Source organism: Salmo salar, chromosome ssa07 (assembly GCF_905237065.1).
Source record: "Salmo salar chromosome ssa07, Ssal_v3.1, whole genome shotgun sequence".
NCBI lineage: Eukaryota > Metazoa > Chordata > Actinopteri > Salmoniformes > Salmonidae > Salmo > Salmo salar.
This window is the reverse complement of record NC_059448.1, coordinates 13,993,106-14,012,684: the sequence shown is the minus strand read 5'-3', so window position 1 is coordinate 14,012,684 and position 19,579 is coordinate 13,993,106. Positions and strand designations below refer to the sequence as shown.

At 45.7% G+C, this 19,579-nt stretch overlaps 1 protein-coding gene across 7 annotated transcripts in view; it reads right to left on the bottom strand.

Annotated features, from left to right (window-relative positions):
• Nucleotides 1-19,579, bottom strand: part of LOC106608688 (neurexin-2) — a 1,106,898-nt gene that overhangs the window by 956,079 nt on the left and 131,240 nt on the right. For all 7 annotated transcript variants that reach the window (XM_045721575.1, XM_045721576.1, XM_045721574.1 and 4 more), the window contains exon 2: nt 12,156-13,551. In XM_045721575.1, coding sequence (XP_045577531.1) covers nt 12,156-12,867 — 712 coding nt within the window. In that variant the 5' untranslated portion in view covers nt 12,868-13,551. The remainder of the gene's footprint in view (nt 1-12,155; nt 13,552-19,579) is intronic.

Genomic DNA, 19,579 nt, shown 5'->3' with positions numbered 1-19,579 from the left:
CGCCTGATTATAAATCCAGGGCTGGCTTCTGCACATTTATTGAACCTTTATTATAACAGGGAGTCCAACTGAGACAAAGGCCTCTTTCACAAGGGAGTCTTGCATGAGCACACTTTACACAATAGAATACAAATATACAAAAATGACAAACACACTCAAGAAAAACAATCACATTCCTCAGCAAAGAGGTTCTCAATCAACATTTTGAACTGCCCTGAGGCACCACAACATCCAATTGAAGAGTGTTTACCTACTGTATACTACACACTGTGCTATCAGCAGGGGGTTATGGGACACCATGGAAGGGTCTTGCAAACCACCTTGCCATACATCGATATTGTGCCCGATACGTTAGCAGTGGGATGGTAGGAAGAGAATGGGAGATTACAATGCCCTTCTGAAGCTCAGCCTGCAGGTTTTTAATTTAATTGGAATCCTGAAAGGAAGGACGTAAGGAGGGAGGGATGAAGGGAAGGATGTCGACAGACTGTCTTTAAGCCCCTCTGTGAGTCAGTATCACCATCACTCTCCCCCACTCCGATGCCTCGCCATCATCCTCTTCCGAACATGTCTCTTTCTGACTCGACGCACAAACAAGTTGTTCGGGAGAAGCCGCGGGGGTCACCTGATGCATGGAGACGGTGAGCCGTTATCAGTCAAATAAACGCTAGGTCGCGGTCGGGGCCTCACGGGGCCCCCAAGGTGAAACGCTAGCATCTGGTTGACAGAGAGTAACAGCACAGGAGGGCCCCTCAACATCTCTCTCCAGCAGCAGTAGCATCACAGAGAGAGAGAGGGAGAGAGAGAGACAAACACCCCTAGGACTTAAGGAAACTAAATCTAAAGTTTCCTCTCCAGAGAGACATGGTACGGGGACTCGATAAACTTAGTATGATTGAGATTGAAGTCACCCAAGTGAAACAACATGTTGCTGTTAACATGAGGTAGAGAAAGGAAGGATCTTCTCCACAACTGACACAGTGTACTACAGAGACATAGACAGTGGTAGCCCCCCACCCCCCCAGAGGTTGGCCCCACCCTCCCCAGATAGCATATAGCACACTGCACAAGCCATTGCTCAGACATTGCGGGGCTGTGGTACGCCCTTGCTCTATACAGTATATAGTAAAAAGGCTATGAGATTCAAATTATACAAATTAAATGTATTACTTTACTTCCTTAAAATCACATTTATATGCAAGAAATTCTATTAGCACCTTTGTCTGTCAGTGTCATTATATTTTACTTGAGGATGACGAGCAGGACATTTTCTTCACCACCAAGGTAATAATAATCGAACAAGTCTCCTCACACTGTCAGAGTCGGGCCCGATATGGAAGTAGTGAACACATTTCATTCTGTCACTGATAATATCATCCAGATATTCTCCAACCCTCAGTCCTCAGGGGGGATCTTGTGTCAGTTAATTAACGCTCCTCACAAATAGTCTGGGGACTTTCATGGTAAAAATCAAGACTAATTAAGTTAGGGCTTTTCCAGTGGATATAAATTCACCCGGCACTGAACACGACTGCTGTTCGTTACTGAGAGACTGTGTTGGGGCGTCGTTTGAACTAGCCATTGGAGAACAGGGATCGATATTTGCTCTCTCCATAAAAAAAGGCAAAGTAACATCGCTAAGAGTATGTTAAAATGCAGGTCACTCGTAAAGTGGTTGTGATATCCCTCATATCTACATATTATTCATAAGCTTTGTGAGGGAAAAAGCTGACTTGAACATAGTTAAGATCGATAAGTATACACTTGAATGATATCGTTTTGAGAGTATTTCTCAATTGTTTTGCTTTGATCACATCTTAGTGAGATTTTACAAATTCCCCTATGTATAGGTGAAACATTTTTGTAGCATTGAATATTTAGATAAGGTCTCTGACAGCAGATAACCAGATCTCTGAGCATGCTATTATCAGTAATGACATGATGAGACATGAAACTACCACAACCCACAGTCTTTGAAAAAAAGGCTCAGTTCAAAGACTATCAAAAACTCCATTTTGTGACTTGATCCTCCCCCACCTCACGTCCTGACCCTTAACGGTTCTGAATAGGAAGTGACACGTGTGATGGGAACGTGTGAGACAGACTTATTACAGAGGCTCACGTTTTCCCCAGTCGCCGAGTGACAGTGGGGAAAGAGGGCTACTTTAATTGCTTGTGATGGCCATTCTGGCCCTGGGGGTTAAACGGCAGTAACGGCTTACCTGGGAGAGGAGCGAGGCAGCGGCTTGGAAATATTTTGCCTCGACACTCATGCTCCGCTCGCCAGAATGAGCGTGAGCAAAACTTATGAGGCAAAACAACACGTAACTGCATGCTAAGACGCCGCTTGCCGCTTTTGAGTTGGAGCAACTTAACCTCGCTTTTTAATCCATTAATGCTCGCTTTGTGCATCGGGAAAAAGAGAAAATATCTGCATAAACGTATTTAGACGGTGCGAATAAGAGGAGAGGGATTAGGAGAATTAAGCAAGTCTCTCATCTGGAGATATTTTCACAGGATACGCTTTGGGAATGTTAGGAGAGAGGGAGAGCGAGAGAGAGAGAGAGAGCGAGAGAGAGAGAGAGAGAGAGAGAGAGGAAAAAAAGCAGGCCATGGCTACAGTATTATACCCGCTGAAACGGCCAAGAAAAATAATCACACAGTGAAGAAGCGGCATCAGAAAAAAATATAAGTGTATAAATCTACAGTGAGGGTCTTGATCAAAGCATTGCACCGCCACAGAACGGGGCGAACCCAGGCCCCGGCCGGGTGGGTTTTCATATTCCTATCTGTTTGAGGGTGTTTGGAATCCATCACTAGACCAAGCAGGAGAGGAAAGTGTGTCTCTGTCTCCATCTCTCTGATGGACCTGTGATTTCTCAGCCAGCAAAAAGCCATGACCAGGCTCTTCTGTCCAGTGGAGAGGAAAAATGCATGAGCTTTGGAGGGAAAGAGGAGGAGAAAACAGAGAGAGAGAGAGAGAGAGAGAGAGAGAGATGATAGAGGGAAAAAGAGAGAGCGTGAAAGAGGAAGAGAGAGTGTGAGAGAGAAATATATGGAAAGGGAAAAAGAGCAGACACCAGCACTGCAGGGTTTTTCATTTTCTCCATCCGCCTCCTCCTACCCCTCTCCTCTGGAAAGAGCAGGATATCCGGCCTGATCCGCTTCGCTCTCCTCCAGACTCCCAGGAGGGTGAGATTTTCTTCAACTCCCATCATGGGTAGGAGGGATGGGGATGAAGGTCGTGGGTGGCAGCGGAGCATCACTCATCCTTTTAATTAAACAGCGGGTCACAAGCTGCTTCTTTTGGTGCTTCTCGTGGCGGCGGGCCTCCTGGGTCCAACAACAAACGAACACAGATGTGGGATTGTGGGATCGTGGCGGCGAATGGGGCAGGATAATCCCCCTGAAGTCTACGAGACAAAGACGATGCCACGAGATAACCGCAAAGGCCACATGCTATTTTACAAACAGAGCCCAGAGCCCAAACAGTCAACACAACTGCACAGACCAACGAACATCCTAGGTCTTGTCACGGATCCCTCCAGAACTTTCATTACGCACACCTGTCCCCTATTCCCACTGATTGGTAATTGTATATATGTGCCCTTGGTTTACCAGTGTCCTGTCGATTATTGTTACAATGTCTGTTGGTGCGCGTGAGTACCTGTGCTGTGTGTTATGGGCTTTCGTGCCCTTGTGGATTGCGCAGATGAATACAGGTCTCATTCCGTGTGTTAGACATTGTGCGCATGTGTTATTTATTCGAGGTACTCCTCGCTCTTTTGTTTTGGGTTTCTAGCCTGTGTTTTGTAACGTGTTTGCTTGGTCTTCGCCCCCGTGCCTTTACACGGCACGCCGTAATTTGGGCTTAATAAAAAAAAATATTACGCATTCCTGCGCCTGTCTCCCGAATCTCTTCATACCAAGGTGACAGGTACTGACTATACTGTTATTTATCCATGGAAATGTTGAATACTCATTTCTGAAATAGCTTGAAGGGCATTATAGAGCATGCATTATGTCCCTTTAGAGAATTTAGCATGGGGGGGGGGGATGGAAGGTCAGCTAATAGAACTTCATTACACCTTATCAAGCTGTATGGTGTTCTGGGGAAATGATTCAGAGAGATTCTCATGCTAGTCAGAGTCTCATTTGACATCAGAGACAACAGAAAAGCGGTGGATGACGATAAGGTTATCACAGAGCGTATGGCTACCTCCGGGCCTCCACGCAGAACAGCAGTCTACATCCCTGCTCATTAGCAACACATTTATTTATGCATACAGGAAAAGTTCATTGTGAGTTCATCAATCATTCGACGGGGATCTCCTCCGGTTGCCGGTGGGGTTAAAGCGCAGTTATCATCATGATGTATGAGTCTCCTCAACGTCCTCAGCTTTTTAGCCCCGTCTCTCGCCATGTTTCCATGGAGACCCCCTCGCCGCCTGGGCCACATTGTGAACCACAGCAGATATGTTTGTTGGAATTATGGATCCATGTTTCACTTCAAGTTTCAAATTGAGGTAAAAATGAGTACAGCGCCAATTTCATAGACAACTTAAATGTGCCTTCTCAACCCAGCTCTACACTTTATACAGTATGTTAATATCCAAGTGCTCATTAACTAGCCTGTTAAGTAAAAAAGATACTACACTGAACATAAATTGAATCGCAATATGTACAATGTTGGTCCCATGTTTCATGAGCTGAAATAAAAGATCCCAGAAATGTTCCATGCGCACATAAGGTTAATGTCTCTCAAATGTTGTGAACCAATGTGATTACATCCCTGTTAGTGTGCATTTGTCCTTTGCCAAGATAGTCCATCCCCCTGACACGAGTGGCATACCAAGAAGCTGATTAAACAGCATGGTCATTACACAGGTGCACCTTGTGCTGGGGACAATAAAAGGCCACTCTAAAATGTGCAGTTTTGGCTCAGTTGGTAGAGCATGGTGTTTGCAACGCCAGGGTTGTGGGTTCGATTCCCACGGGGGTCCAGTACGGAGAAAGAATTATGAAATGTATGCATTCACTACTGTAAGTCGCTCTGGATACGAGCGTCTGCTAAATGACTAAAATGTAAATGTAAACACAATACCACAGATGTCTTAAGTTTTGAGGAATGTTCACCAGAGCTGTTGCCAGAGACTTGAATGTTAATGTCTCTACCATAAGCCACCACCAACGTTGTTTTAGAGAATTTGGCAGTGTGTTCAAGTGGCCTCACAACCGCAGACCGTATGGAGTTGTGTGGGCGAGCGGTTTGCTGATGTCAACGTTGTTATCTGTGTGCCCCATGGTGGTGGTGGGGTTATGGTATGGGCAGGCATAAGCTACGGACAATGAACACAATTGCATTTTATCAGTGCCAGTTTGAATGTACAGAGATACCGTGATGAGATTCTGAGGCCCATTGTCCAGACCTTCATCCGCCTCCATCACCTAATGTTTCAGCATGATAATGCACTGCCCCATGTCGCAAGGATCTCTACACAATTCCTGGAAACTGAAAATGTCCCAGTTCTTACATGGCCTGCATACTCTACAGACATGTCACCACCCATTGAGCATGTTTGGGATGCTCTGGATTGACGTGTACAACAGCGTGTTCCAGTTCCTGCCAATATTCATTAACTTTGCACAGCCATTGAAGAGGAGCAGGACAACATTCTAAAGGACACAATCAACAGCCTCATCAACTCTATGTGAAGGAGATGTGTTGCGCTGCATGAGGCAAATGGTGGTCACACCAGATTCTGACTGGTTTTCTGATCCACACCCCTACCTTTTTTTAAGGTATATGTGACCAACAGATGCATATCTGTATTCCCAGTCATGTGAAATCCATAGATTAGGGTCTAATGAATCTATTTTAATTGACTGATTTCATTATATGAACTATAACTCAGTAAAATCTTTGAAATTGTTGTATGTTGTGTGTACTGTATATTTTGTCCAGTATATACAATCACTAAAATATATTCCGCTGGCTAAGAGCAAGCTGTTTCTGCTCCTTGCATGCCGCATATTTGCTATACTGCTAACTTCAGGTAGTGGCAGCATGGGGTCTCCATCCCCGATGTGCAGGGGCAGTGGCAGTTAACTCCAGGGCTCCTCAGGGACCCAGGGTCTGCTGTACGATAAAAAGTGATGATGAGACCGAATTAGAGAGAAGTGATTGTTAACGAGCGAAGCAGCTGTTTTTGAACACCAACTACAAAGCTTGCCAACTGGAGGAGCGCCTCCCGCCCGCTGACTCAACCTGCCTCCTCTGGATTGCGTGAGATAGCACTGTACAGCTGGAGAATGGGCTGGGAATGGGGATTTACTGTGAGTTGAACAGATTTTTTTGGCATTGTATGTCATTTCCTATGAGTGTTTTTTCTGCAAGTAGAAATAGAATGATCTGTTTGCTGTTCAAGAAGTAATTGATGTTTATTCAAATATGTTGCACTTTTATTGACTACGGTTAGACACTACAAATGTACATTCCAGAGTCTACTGTACATCCTCCAATATTTTTCTAAATACATTTTCTAACGCAGATATTTCCTTGCTCTAATAACTGGTAAATCCGCTATCTCATCTCACCTTGCATTTTACCATGAATCTATAAACATTGATGGTAATTACATCTATGGAAATTGCACAGTAATCACCTAGACTTCCTTTTCCCTTACACTGACAATGCACAGGCACTTAATGCAATGCCATCATCTATTTTAGTTTAGCAGACAACAATAGGATTTCATTTTTTGCAATTACAGCAACACTCTTTGATTATCAAGCGAACAAACCTTGAACTGTGACGATGGATCATGCATCTTAAGCAGACGCTATAGTTAGCCTAGTGGTTAAGAGTGTTGGGCTCGTAACCAAAAGGTTGCTTGTTCGAATCTCCAGGTGAAAAATGTAGCCTTGAGCAAATTACTGTGGATTAGATTGTCTGGTAAATATACATTCCACATTTTCATTGAACAAGGTGGCTGATATCATGATCATTTCCTGATAGGTGGGTAGATTGATATTCAGCAGACATTTCCTTTCCTAGCCATGGGCCTATACACATTAAGCTCCTTGTCCATGGAGGGAAAGTATTAATATCAGGGTGGCCATTTTGCCATAGCTCATTTAACCTCTAATTACCCTGCGTAGTGAGACTGAGGACTCCAAAGAGCTGGCGCTGCAGATGGGGGTTATCTGGAGAAAAGCCAGGGTCACCATCAATTATAAAAACAATGGCCCATACAGGTGACCCTTTTTAATTAGAACCTCTGACGCTTGAAACGCAGAGAAATGATTGGTTAACAGGAAGGGCACGCACATGAACACACACACACACACACACACACACACACACACACAGTCCCCTCCCGAGGCTCCTGCCACCCCCACAGTCACCAGGTGTGTGTGAAGACTGTGTGGGTGTGTATGAAGACTAGGCGTTTGTATGTGGTATGAGCCTCTGGAGGGGACTGTGTGTGTGTGTGTGGGTGTATGTGTGTTTGTTTTTGTATGTGTGTGTATGTGGATTTTTCATGTGTGTGTGGGTGTCTTCTTCATGTGCGTATATATGTGTGTGTTCTTCTTGTGTGTGTGTGTGTATTCTTCGTGTGTGTGTGTGTGTGTGTGTGTGTGTGTGTGTGTGTGTGTGTGTGTGTGTGTGTGTGTGTGTGTGTGTGTGTGTGTGTGTGTGTGTGTGTGTGTGTGTGTGTGTGTTATTCATGTGTGTATGTGTATGAGTATTCTTCGTGTGTGTGGGTGTGTGTGTGTGTGTGTGTGTGTGTGTGTGTTCTTCATGTGTGTGTTAGAAGCAGAATGTGTTACTTGTATGGTATGATGTGGTTTATGATTCTGGGTATCATATGTTTTCTTTCTCTCCCTTCCTTCTCTCCTTTCCATCTATACTTTCCTTCTCTCCCTCCCTTCTCTCCTTTCCATCTATAATTTCCTTCTCTCCCTTCCTTCTCTCCTTTCCATCTATACTTTCCTTCTCTCCCTTCCTTCTCTCCTTTCCATCTATACTTTCCTTATCTCCCTTCCTTCTCTCCCTCCCTTCTCTCCTTTCCATCTATACTTTCCTTCTCTCCCTTCCTTCTCTCCTTTCCTTCTCTCCTTTCCTTCTCTCCTTTCCTTATTTCCCTTCGACTTCAATCTCTCCCTTCCTCCTCTCTTTTCCTTTTTTCCCTTCTCTTCGACTTGAAGGCCATTTCTTTATGTCAGCCTGCATTCTCTCATGGTATCTTCTGACAACTACATCAAAGCTTGGCAGCTCCCAGACCTTCTATTCATGAGCTCATGTACGATGCAAAGACACGAAGGGAAAGTACCAATGGGACTTGAATTGATGGCAGCAGACACATCCAGCCCCTTTCTCCATTATCCACTCAAGAAACCTTCTGAGACATTAACTTTTTAATAGGTTGATTTGTTTTGCTGTTCTTGAACGTTAACGTGTAAAAAAAACTGTAAATGTTAACATTTTTACCATGACTTTCATGAGTTAAAAAATATGAAAATATAAGCTACTGGCAAAATACACACATTTCTGTCTGTATTTTTGTTAAAGAAATTAACATTTTAACAAGCATGTTAGATAAAAGGAATAAATACCCGACTGCACCGGCGCTAAGAAATAATAACCCAATTTACATATCAAATCAGTTCTCAAACAAAAGAACAACGCCAAAATAAGTTAACACAAAACAAATGAATATATTCTTCATGCTCTCTCTGCCTCCCTCCCTCATTCTACGCCCTTGTCTCTCTGTCTGCCTTCTTCCGTCATTATATCCCCTTGTCTCTCCCTCCCTCCCTCCCTCATTGTATCCCCTTGTCTCTCTGTGCCTCCCTCCGTCATTATATCCCCTTATATCCCCTTGTGTGTGTGTGTGTGTGTGTGTGTGTGTGTGTGTGTGTGTGTGTGTGTGTGTGTGTGTGTGTGTGTGTGTGTGTGTGTGTGTGTGTGTGTGTGTGTGTGTGTGTGTGTGTGTACATGTGTATGAGATGGGAAAGAGTTGGTCAATTCCACACACAAAGACTGTGTGAAACACATGTTGAAAAGATGTACATCATAACAACTTTGATCTTAATGACAGCCTAAATGCTGACTGACATGTACTTTAGATCTGCACAACTGCCCACTTCAGTGACTGCACAGACTAGATGGATTTTTTATGCAGTAGCCACATCTTCAGGCCTTGAAACATCAAAAACACCTCCCAAGTGGCGCAGCGGTCTAAGGCATTGCATCGCAGTGCTTGAGGCGTCACTACAGATCTGAGTTCGATCCCAGGCTGTGTCATAACTGGCCGTGACTGGGATTCCCATTGGGTGGTGCACATTTGGCCCAGAATTATCTGGGTTAGGGGAGGGTTTGGCCTGATTACTAGGCTGATTGCTGTCTAGTGACTCCTTGTGGCAGGCCGGGTGCCTGCAGGCTGACTCTGATTGTCAATTAAATGGTGTTTCTACCAACACATTGGTTCGGCTGGCTTCCGGGTTAAGCGGGCAGGTGTTAAGGAGCGCGGTTTGACGGGTCACGTTTTGGAGGACGGATGACTCGACCTTCACTTCTCCGAGCCCGTTGAGGAGTTGCAGTGATGAGACAAAATCGCAATTTGATATCATGGGATAAAAAAGAAAGAAGAAACATCAAATATATCACATCTGGTGAAGCTCAGCCCTGAACACCATATTTTGGGGGGTATAAATTACAGCCAGATTGCTCAAGATTCACTTTGAAATTTGAAGTCAGTCCATGTCCTGAGGAGTGTCCAACAGTGAGAGCTATTACCATCAAGTAGGCTTGGGTTTTGGCTAGGGTTTTGTGGACTGGGGTGGTGGATGGAGGATGGATGTAATCCCATGACTCTGGATCCAAAGGTTGTGTGTTCAATCCCAGTGGGTGAAAATTATTATCCTTAACCATTTGGAATGAATGCCTAAACTTTATGTTTTAACCCTATCCAAAACCTTAACCCTTAACTTAAAAATGCCACGTTTGGACCACCTTAAAATTTGACGTTTGAAGAAATGAAATTAAGCTAAGCATGAGGAGCAACCCAGGGTGTCAAAAACACTTCGAAATTTGACGTTTTGAGGAATGTGGTTAAACATCAGAATCTGAATTCAAAGTGGTCAAGCCGCGAGATCTTGTTGGTAAATTAAGACTGCACACAGACTGACTCTAAATAGTTGACTTAATCTCCCAAATTACAAGGCATTTCATCATACTGTGCATTGGAGGATCTCTGAGCCCCATCGATTATAAATGACCACCAGAAGCATATTAGCTATCTGAATATAATAATAGCCTACTGTCAAGAATAGTAGTAAAATTCAGGCTGGTTAGAAGAGAAATAACTACATGTAAACACTTCTGTTTGAAAATGCAAATGAACAAAGGCAAGCAAATGCCAGCGACACAGGCGGATGCATACAGGATGAAAAACAGAGAGAGAGGCTGAGACACAGAAAGGGCGCAGGGAGAGAGGGAGATAAGTGTTGTGAGAGAGCGAGCGAGTGAGAGAGAGAGAGAAAGACAGGGGTGGGGGTGAGAGAGACAGAGAGCAGAGATAGCCTGAAGAAGGAGAAGAGATATTAGCTGGGCAGAGGAAACGCTGCAGGATGAACAGAGAGAGAGAGAGAGAGAGAGACAGAACGGAGAGAAGAGAAACAGAGAGACAAAGCGAACAGAGGAGAGGCAAAACACAGATAGATCAGGCGATGAGATGTGTCAGAGACAGGAGCGGGAGGCAGAGATTTACAGTCAACAGACTTTGACATAATCTGGCAGGAAAGGAACAGATTCCAAAAGAAAATGCCGGTGAGGGCAGAGAGAAACAGAGGGGGAGAAATTACATTTGGGAGATGGAGGAGAGAGAGAAAAGATGGAGAGATTGGGCAAGAGAGAGAGGGAAAAGGAAGGGGAAGTGTAGACATCTAGCTTAGTTTACCACATCCTGCAATGTCAAGGCATAAGTTTACTTATATCAGATAGAGGCCATACATGAGCATGTGGGTCTGGGCAGGTGTGATGTAATTGATGTTTGATGTCATTTGTATGTTTTGTATTACTTTTTGAAAATAAAATCTCACAACAACAAAAAATATATAATCCATACATGCGTCACAATAGTCTCTAACAAAACACTTCTCGTCTCAAACCTCACAAATGGTCTCTAACAAAACATTTCTCGCTCTTACCTCACAAACAAGCAACGTCTCCTTTTGCAGTTCAACAATTAAGCATTAAAAGAGGGGAACTTTTCCAGAGAAAAGGCAGCAACAGCCTGTATCGTGCATCTCCACCATGTTTCCATAGCATCCCCCGCCATAAAACAAAAGGATGAGAAACATCACTTCCATCTGTTTCAGTTAATTTATCACACTCATCTCTGTCTGTGCCGAGAGTACAATGGCCTACATTCCCCACTACTGTACATTATCCACAATGTAGACATCACACACGGCCTACTCCCAAAGTGTAAGTCACTAGCTTCCACTCTATCCGGGAAACTTCCAAAGGTCAAAGACAAGATTGCATTAGAATAATACATAAACATTAGCATTGGGGGCTTGCTGCCTTTGCTCTGCTTTGAAGATGATGACTGTACACTACGTTAGCGAGTCAGCTAACTCATCTTTTACCTACAGTACAGTATGCTAAGGACTTAGCACTTTTAGCTACAGTACAGTATTCTAAGGAATTAGCGCTTTTATCTACAGTGCAGTATGCTAAGGACTTAGCGCTTTTATCTACAGTACAGTATGCTAAGGACTTAGCACTTTTATCTACAGTACAGTATGCTAAGGAATTAGCGCTTTTACCTACAGTATATTACGCTAAGGACTTTTCACCATACTGAACCAATCCCGAGCCAAACCGAACTGTATTGAGCTGGTCTGGTTATGCATTCACCATAGTTAATAATAATAATAATAATAATAATAATAATAATACATTTTGTTTAACACGCTTTTCATTACAGAAAATAATCTCAAAACACATAAAAAGCAAAACAAACAAACACAATTAAATTGAGGTGGTAGAGATGGAGATTGAACGTCTCTATTTTTCTGGGAACGTGCTAAGAATGAGCATTAGAAAAAAGGGTATTAGCTATTCAGCTAGCTCCTAATCTTACCTTCCTTGCAGTACTTCCCCTTGTAGCGAGTGTGCGTGCAGTCACAGTGCACCTCGCCATACTGGATGGAGCAGAAACCTCCATTGAGGCAGGGGTTCTGCTTGGTGCACAGGTACTCCATGTCACTCTGGATGCCCTGGCTGTTGAGCAGGGTGGGGGGGGTCTCTCCCACCTTCAGGTTGGAGATCAGGCCCAGGAACGGGGGCTCGTACTTCACCGTGCTGGAGGTGAGGGCTGAGAGGCGCACGTCGGGCGGGATACCGCCCACAAACAGGTCGCTGACCACCGCCATCTCCTTCCGCTTGGACTTGACCTCCGCCATCTTGGTCTCGCCGTCCACCATCAGCAGAGTCTCGCGGAAGTTGCGGGTGAGGAGCACCATGTGCCAGCGGTCGTCATTGACCTGGGTTTCCATGTGTAACGTGGCGGGCTCGGCACAGTGGATGGCAAAGCGCAGCTGGAGGCGCCCGCCGGCGATCAGGAGCTCCATGAAGTCACAGTTGCCGCCGTCATCTAGATAGAGCACTAGAGCCTTGCTGATGTTGGTCTTGAGGCTGAAGCTCAGCTCGCCCACCGAGCCCGCCTCCCAGCGCCCGTAGCGGGCCCACTGGCCGGGGGCCCCGCCGAACTCCAGCGCCCGGGCTGTCACCAGCAGACTGAGGAACACCAAGGGCCCCATGGGCAAAGCGGAAAACCTCAATCCGCTCGTCATGGTTACAATCCCAATCCTAATAACCCTGCTATTGGTTCAAATCCTCCACACAGTGACGTAGCCTGGCCTAGACTAGCTGCAGCTGCTGTAGTTTAGTTTTTTTTGTTTGTTAAGTGTAAACAATAGTTGTTATGTCTGATTCTGGCTAGGCAGACTCCTCCTCTAGGCTGGGGGATACGTCAGAGAAGCAAAACCCTCACAGGACCCAATTCCAGATTCCAACCCTGCCCGACTCAGCACTTTTTTTTGTTGCTTTACTTCTCGGCTGCTTTATCCTGACTCTCTTCTCCGTCTCTCCATTGGTTGGTGCCTCTGGGACTCACGGGGAAAAACGAGGCCAGTGGACGGGTAGGGGGAATTACGATAATTTTATCACAGCGTTCCGTTCACAACTCCTTATTCCAAACACAAATCCCAGCCCCTGAAATCCAGATATTGCTTTTTAGGAAACGTAAGTCAGTCTCTGTGTGTTTTATAGATGTCGTTTTTGGGAAAGGGGGGGGGAAGAAGGGGAGGAAGAGAGAGCGCTGAGGAGGAGTGCGTCAGAGCTGTCTGGTGTCACGTGGACAGCAGGGTATGTTCATGGCGCCAACGGCGTTAAAGCCTTCCTCTCCTAAAGCCTCTGGTTGGTCCACCACAGCTTAGACTGGTCTGGGTCCCCTCATTGTCCCCACAGTCAGGGATCTGGAAGAAAGAGACAGAGAAACCTCATTAGACCCTGGTACTTTGTGTAATGGAGATCATGGTTCGAATAAGGTAGTAGAAGTAGTAGCAATAATAGCATATGAAAAATAAGCATTGAAATCGTAAATGGAGTTCCTTTGGGGATCTGCTTTGTAGAGGACATATTTCCATTTGCCAGCTGGTCTCTCTTTTATCAAGTTCCCCCTCAGAGACGTGGACAACTTGACTGAATGTTCTATACATGAAATTCATTACTGGTTATTTCTCTGTTGGAAACCAAGACTAGAGTAAGAAATATGTAAATATGTCTGGTATGAAGTTCAACATTCATGTGCATGATTTACTCAGAGCCTACTGGGTGTATATCAACACCCAATCAAAATGCCTCACTCCATCCGTGTTGATTTACTCAGAGCCTACTGGGCATATCTCAACAGCCAATCAAAATGCCTTACTCCATACTTGTCTGCCAAGTACAATTGGTCCTAAACACAGTGCACAAAGCTCCCTAGCATATAATGCTTAAATCCATGACTTGACTATCAATAACTCAGCAATAAGGCTTTCAATAAATCACCCTCCAACCGTTTTTGTATGTAGGCTTTAGGGTCTCCACCTAACTGAACACGCGCACACGCACGCACGAACACACACAAGCAATCATATTAAGTCTCATTTTCAGTGGGATGCCGTGGAGTCAATGGCTGCCAGGATAGCCACTATTGACCCTTGTCCCTGGCCTAATCCGTTCCCATTATTTCTGAAGTGAGATTTAATTTCCATCGCAGACAGTTCACAATTAAACCACGCTGATCACACTCGCTCAGGCTGCCATGCTTGACTGCCTGACTTCAGAATGACGACACTATCCATGTGCCAGAGAGACAGAGACAGAGACAGAGACAGAGACAGACAGACAGACAGACAGACAGACAGACAGACAGACAGACAGACAGACAGACAGACAGACAGACAGACAGACAGACAGACAGACAGACAGACAGACAGACAGACAGACAGACAGACAGACAGACAGACAGACAGACAGACAGACAGACAGACAGACAGATCCTGTAGAGTGACAGTGACCGAAAAAGAGAAAGAGAGCATATGAAAGAGAGAGGGAGATTGGGGCAAACATTTTCACGGTAATGTTCACATGTGCTGGTGAGGGAGCGTGTCAGCCTTTGAGGAGAGAGGGAGTGGGAGAAAGATGGAGAAAGGGAGAGAGAAAGCTAGAGAAAGGGAGAGAGAGATGTCTGATTTATTTTGGTCACACTAGCTGCTTGTTTGCATAAGATCCTCTGCTCTCACACACGTCCCCATAAATGAATCCCTGCATATTAACATCCATAGATGAAAGCATTATTGATATATGGACAGTACAGTGCAGATTATGGAGCTGGGACGTCTCATAAGAACCGCGAGAAAGAGACAGCTCAGGGCCTCTTAGGAAGGAGGAAGATGCATATCTGAAAATGCATATAGGCTTTTCCACGCTAGCGGGAACAATATGCTCTACAAGTAAATCAAATTTCCAGACTGGGCTCTCTGCTAATTCTGAGTTATGATACATTTTATGAAAATTGGACATTGGATTTAAAGGGAACTCCCTCTGCTGGTGATTTGTTAAATGTGCAGTCCTAAAGGAGGGCTGTGATTGGTTAAAAACCTAAAAATGTAGCAGAGTATAGTATATTGTAGTACATCCAATAGTATATTGTTCCAAACAATATTAAAAAAAATAAGCAAAATCAAAAAGGGTAATTTTGAGATATTAATTTTAATAATTTTTATGTGTAATAAATTAACATGAAAATGTGTATTTCAGAATATAGACATACTCCATATTTTAAAACACACCATTAGGAGTATAATGACAATGTGTTGTCTGTATCATGTACGGTTCACAGATCATTGGGTCGTACAGGAAGCAGGGACTGTAAAGGTCTGAAAAGAGCCTAAATTGGCCACGATATTCCCCAAAAAATGGTTTGTGATACAAATGTAAAGAGCATGTCAAAAAGATTTCCTTACAATTAAGTTTCTATGTGAGAATTGCCAGAATAATGCCAGAGATACAAAAGGTATTTTCTGCTCTTGCTGGCGTGGAAACAACTATATCTATTTAGGGTAAATGTTATTATCACTGGTAGAATCTGACCTGAAAAATAAAAACACGTTGCTATATACTGTATACTCCGAGAAAAAATATTTTTTATATAATTAACAGTGGGGATTTTCTTTAATGAAGTGTTACACTGTATCTTTGTCCCAGATGGGTAACAAGAATTGAAATATTCCCTCCTTGTTGCATTGAATATTATAATAGATTTTTTTGTCTTGAAATTGCTGGCATTTAGCAAAGAGGGAGCATCTCCTACTGCTTGTACTGTGTGTGTTCGTGCGTGCATGTGAGCAGCCTGGTCTCATAGACTAGACGTAACATAGTAAATGTAAATCCGGGACACTCATATTAGTATGATACGCTACATTTGGTGTGGTTACATATGACAGATGGTTACTTAAGAACGTAGAGTGGTTGGGGTGAATCGGTAGGCATATACAGCGAATGTCTAGCAACCCAAAAGTTGTGTGTCCAAATCTCATCACGGACAACTTTAGCATTTTACCTAATTAGCAACTTTTCAACTACTTACTACTTTTTAGCTACACTACATGACAAAATGTATGTGGACACCTGCTCGTGGAACATCTCACTCCAAAATCATGGGCATTAATATGGAGTTGGTCCCCCCTTTGCTTCCATTATTCCTCCTCCAGTAAACTGTACAGTTGGTACTATGCATTGGGGTAAGTAGCGTTCTCCTGGCATCTGCCAAACCCAGGTTGTCTGTTTGGACTGCCTGATGGTGAAGCGTGATTCATCACTCCAAAGAACGCGTTTCCACTGCTCCAGAGTCCAATGGCAGTGAGCTTTACACCACTCCAGCCGACGCTTGGTATTGCGCATGGTGATCTCAGGCTCGGTAGTGAGTGTTGCAACTTACGGGCTGTGAGCTTGTGTGGCCTACCACTTCGTAGATGAGCCGTTGTTGCTCCTAGACGTTTCCACTTCACAATAATAGCACTTACAGTTGACCGGGGCAGCTCTAGCAGGGCAGAAATTTAACGAACTGACTTGTTGGAAAGGTGGCATCCAATGACAGTGCCACGTTGAAAGTCACTTCAGTAAGGCTATTCTACTGCCAATGTTTGTCTATGGAAATTGCATAGCTGTGTGCACGATTCTATACACTTGTCAGCAATGGGTATGGATGAAATAGCTGAATCCAATAATTTGAAGGGGTGTCCATATACCTTTGTATATATAATTTATTTTGCATCTACTTAGCATGTTAGCAAACCCTTCCCCTAATCCTAACCTTAAGCCTTTAACCTAGCTCCTAACCTTAACCCTAACCCCAACCCTAACCCCTGTCCTAGCTAACGTTAGCCAACTAGCTAAGGTTAGCCATCTAGCTAGAATTTGTATAATATTGTAAGCTTAGCAAATTTGTTAAATATAGTACAAATTGCAATTTGTAACATATTTCGAAATGGATGAAGGACATTTACAAATTAAAACCAACCACACGTAACCTAATATATCACACTAAATAGAGTTCTCGGATTTACAGAATAATACGAAATGCTCTGAGACCAGGTTGATTTGAGAGAGAAAGAGATAAATATTGAGAGAGGGCGGGAGAGAGACATAAAAACCTCTCCCTCCATCCAGTTTCCATTTCATATGTTATGGGGGTGCCGTCCCTCTATACAACAGTGTCTGTCTTCCAATCCACGGCACTAAATGAGGCCTGATGTTTTGAGTTTTCTCTAAACACTTTTCTGACCACTAGCATGACATCCATTTGGCTTCTCCTTTTACTGGAGAACCACGGGTTGATACTTTCTCACCCTCAGCCAAACCATCTCGCCCAAACTGAGACAGAGTGAGAGGCTACAGCAATCTACGCACGCCCCCATACCCCTGACCCCTTTTCTCAGCCAAGCGGCACCTTGGCAACTCTGTTCGAGATCCCCTACTGACGTGTGCAGGGTGGCGTGAGGCGACCTCTGACCCCATTACTTTCACATCATTGCATTGAAAGCTTCAACAGAGCTAGTGGAAAGAAGTCCATCCACTGGTGTTTCGTTTTTTTGGTTTTCCCCCTTCCAGCAGTGTTCATATCCTACAGACTCTTCCCAAAACCCTGCAGAATATTGTCACACCTGTTGTGTGACTGACTGTCTTTTTTCTATCAAAGTCTCTAGCTGAGTAGTTGTCTGTGGTTGTTGCTGTACTTAAAGCAGTGGTTATGGTTGTGGTTTGGAAGGATACTATACTGCATGTTCACATCTCATTTGAGACACACACATCTAGTCTACACAAAAACATGTTAACCAAAACACGTGCTAAAATACACATCTCTCACTCTCTCTCGTTGTCTCTCTTGTTTTCTCTCTGTGACTTTCTCTCTCGTTCTCTCTCTCATTCTCTCTATGAATCTCTCTCGTTCTCTCTCTATGACTCTCTCTCGTTCTCTCTCTCTCTCTCTTTTGTTCTCTCTCCCTCTTGTTCTCTCTCTCTCTCGTTCTCTCTGTCTCATTATTTCACTCTCTTGTTATCTCTCTCTTTTGCTCGCTCTCTCTCTTGCTCCCTTTCGTTCTCTCTCTCTCTCGTTCTCTGTCTCTCTTGTTCTCTCTCTCTTGTTCTCTCTCTCATTCTTTCTCTTTCTCGTTCTCTCTCAATCTCTCTCACACTCTCTCTCTCTCTCTCTCTCTCTCTCTCTCTGACACACACACATAAATCTCTGCTCCTGAGAGGTGTGGCAGGCGTCTCATCCGCCAGGTGAGCTGCTGCTGCTACTACTGCTGCTACTACTGCTGCTACTACCACTACTACTACTGCTGCTACTACTGCTGCTACTACTGCTGCTTTTCTACTACTACTACTGCTGCTACTACTGCTGCTACTACTGCTGCTACTACTACTACTACTACTACTGCTGTTGCTGCTACTACTGCTGCTGCTGCTGCTGCTGCTGCTGCTACTACTGCTGCTGCTGCTGTTACTACTGCTGCTACTACTACTACTGCTGCTACTGCTGCTGCTGCCACCGCTACCACCACCACCGCTGCCACCGCTACCACCACCACCGCTGCCACTGCTGCTGCTGCCGCTGCCACCACCACTACCACCGCCGCTGCTGCTGCTGCTGCTGCCACCACCACCACCGCCGCCACCACCACCACCACCGCTGCCACCACCATCACCACCACGCCGCCACCACCACCGCCGCCACCACCACCGCCGCCACACCACACTACCACCGCTGCCGCCGCCGCCGCCGCTGCCACCACCACCACTCGCCGCCGCGCTGCCGCCACCGCCGCTGCCACCGCCGCCACCACCACGCCACCGCCGCCACCACCACCGCCGCCACCACCACCGCCGCCACCACCACCACCACCGCTGCACCACCACCGCCGCCACCACCACCGCCGCCACCACTACCACCGCCACCACCACCACTACCACTACCACCGCCGCCACCACCACCACCACCGCCGCCACCACCACCGCCGCCACCACCACCACCACCGCCGCCACCACCACCACCACCACCACCGCCGCCACCACCGCCGCCACCACCACCACCACCACCACCACCACCGCCGCCACCACCACCGCCACCACCACCACCACCGCCACCACCACCGCCGCCACCACCGCCGCCGCCACCGCCACCACACCACCACGCGCCACCACCGCCGCCACCACCACCACCGCCGCCACACCACCACCACCGCCGCCGCCGCCACCGCCGCCACCACCACCGCCACCGCCGCCACCACCACCGCCGCCACCACCACCACCGCCGCCACCACCACCACCACCGCCGCCACCTACCACCGCCGCCACTACCACCGCCGCCACCACCACCACCGCCAACCACCGCTACCACCACCACCACGCCGCCACCACCACGCCGCCACCACCACCACCACCGCCGCCACCACC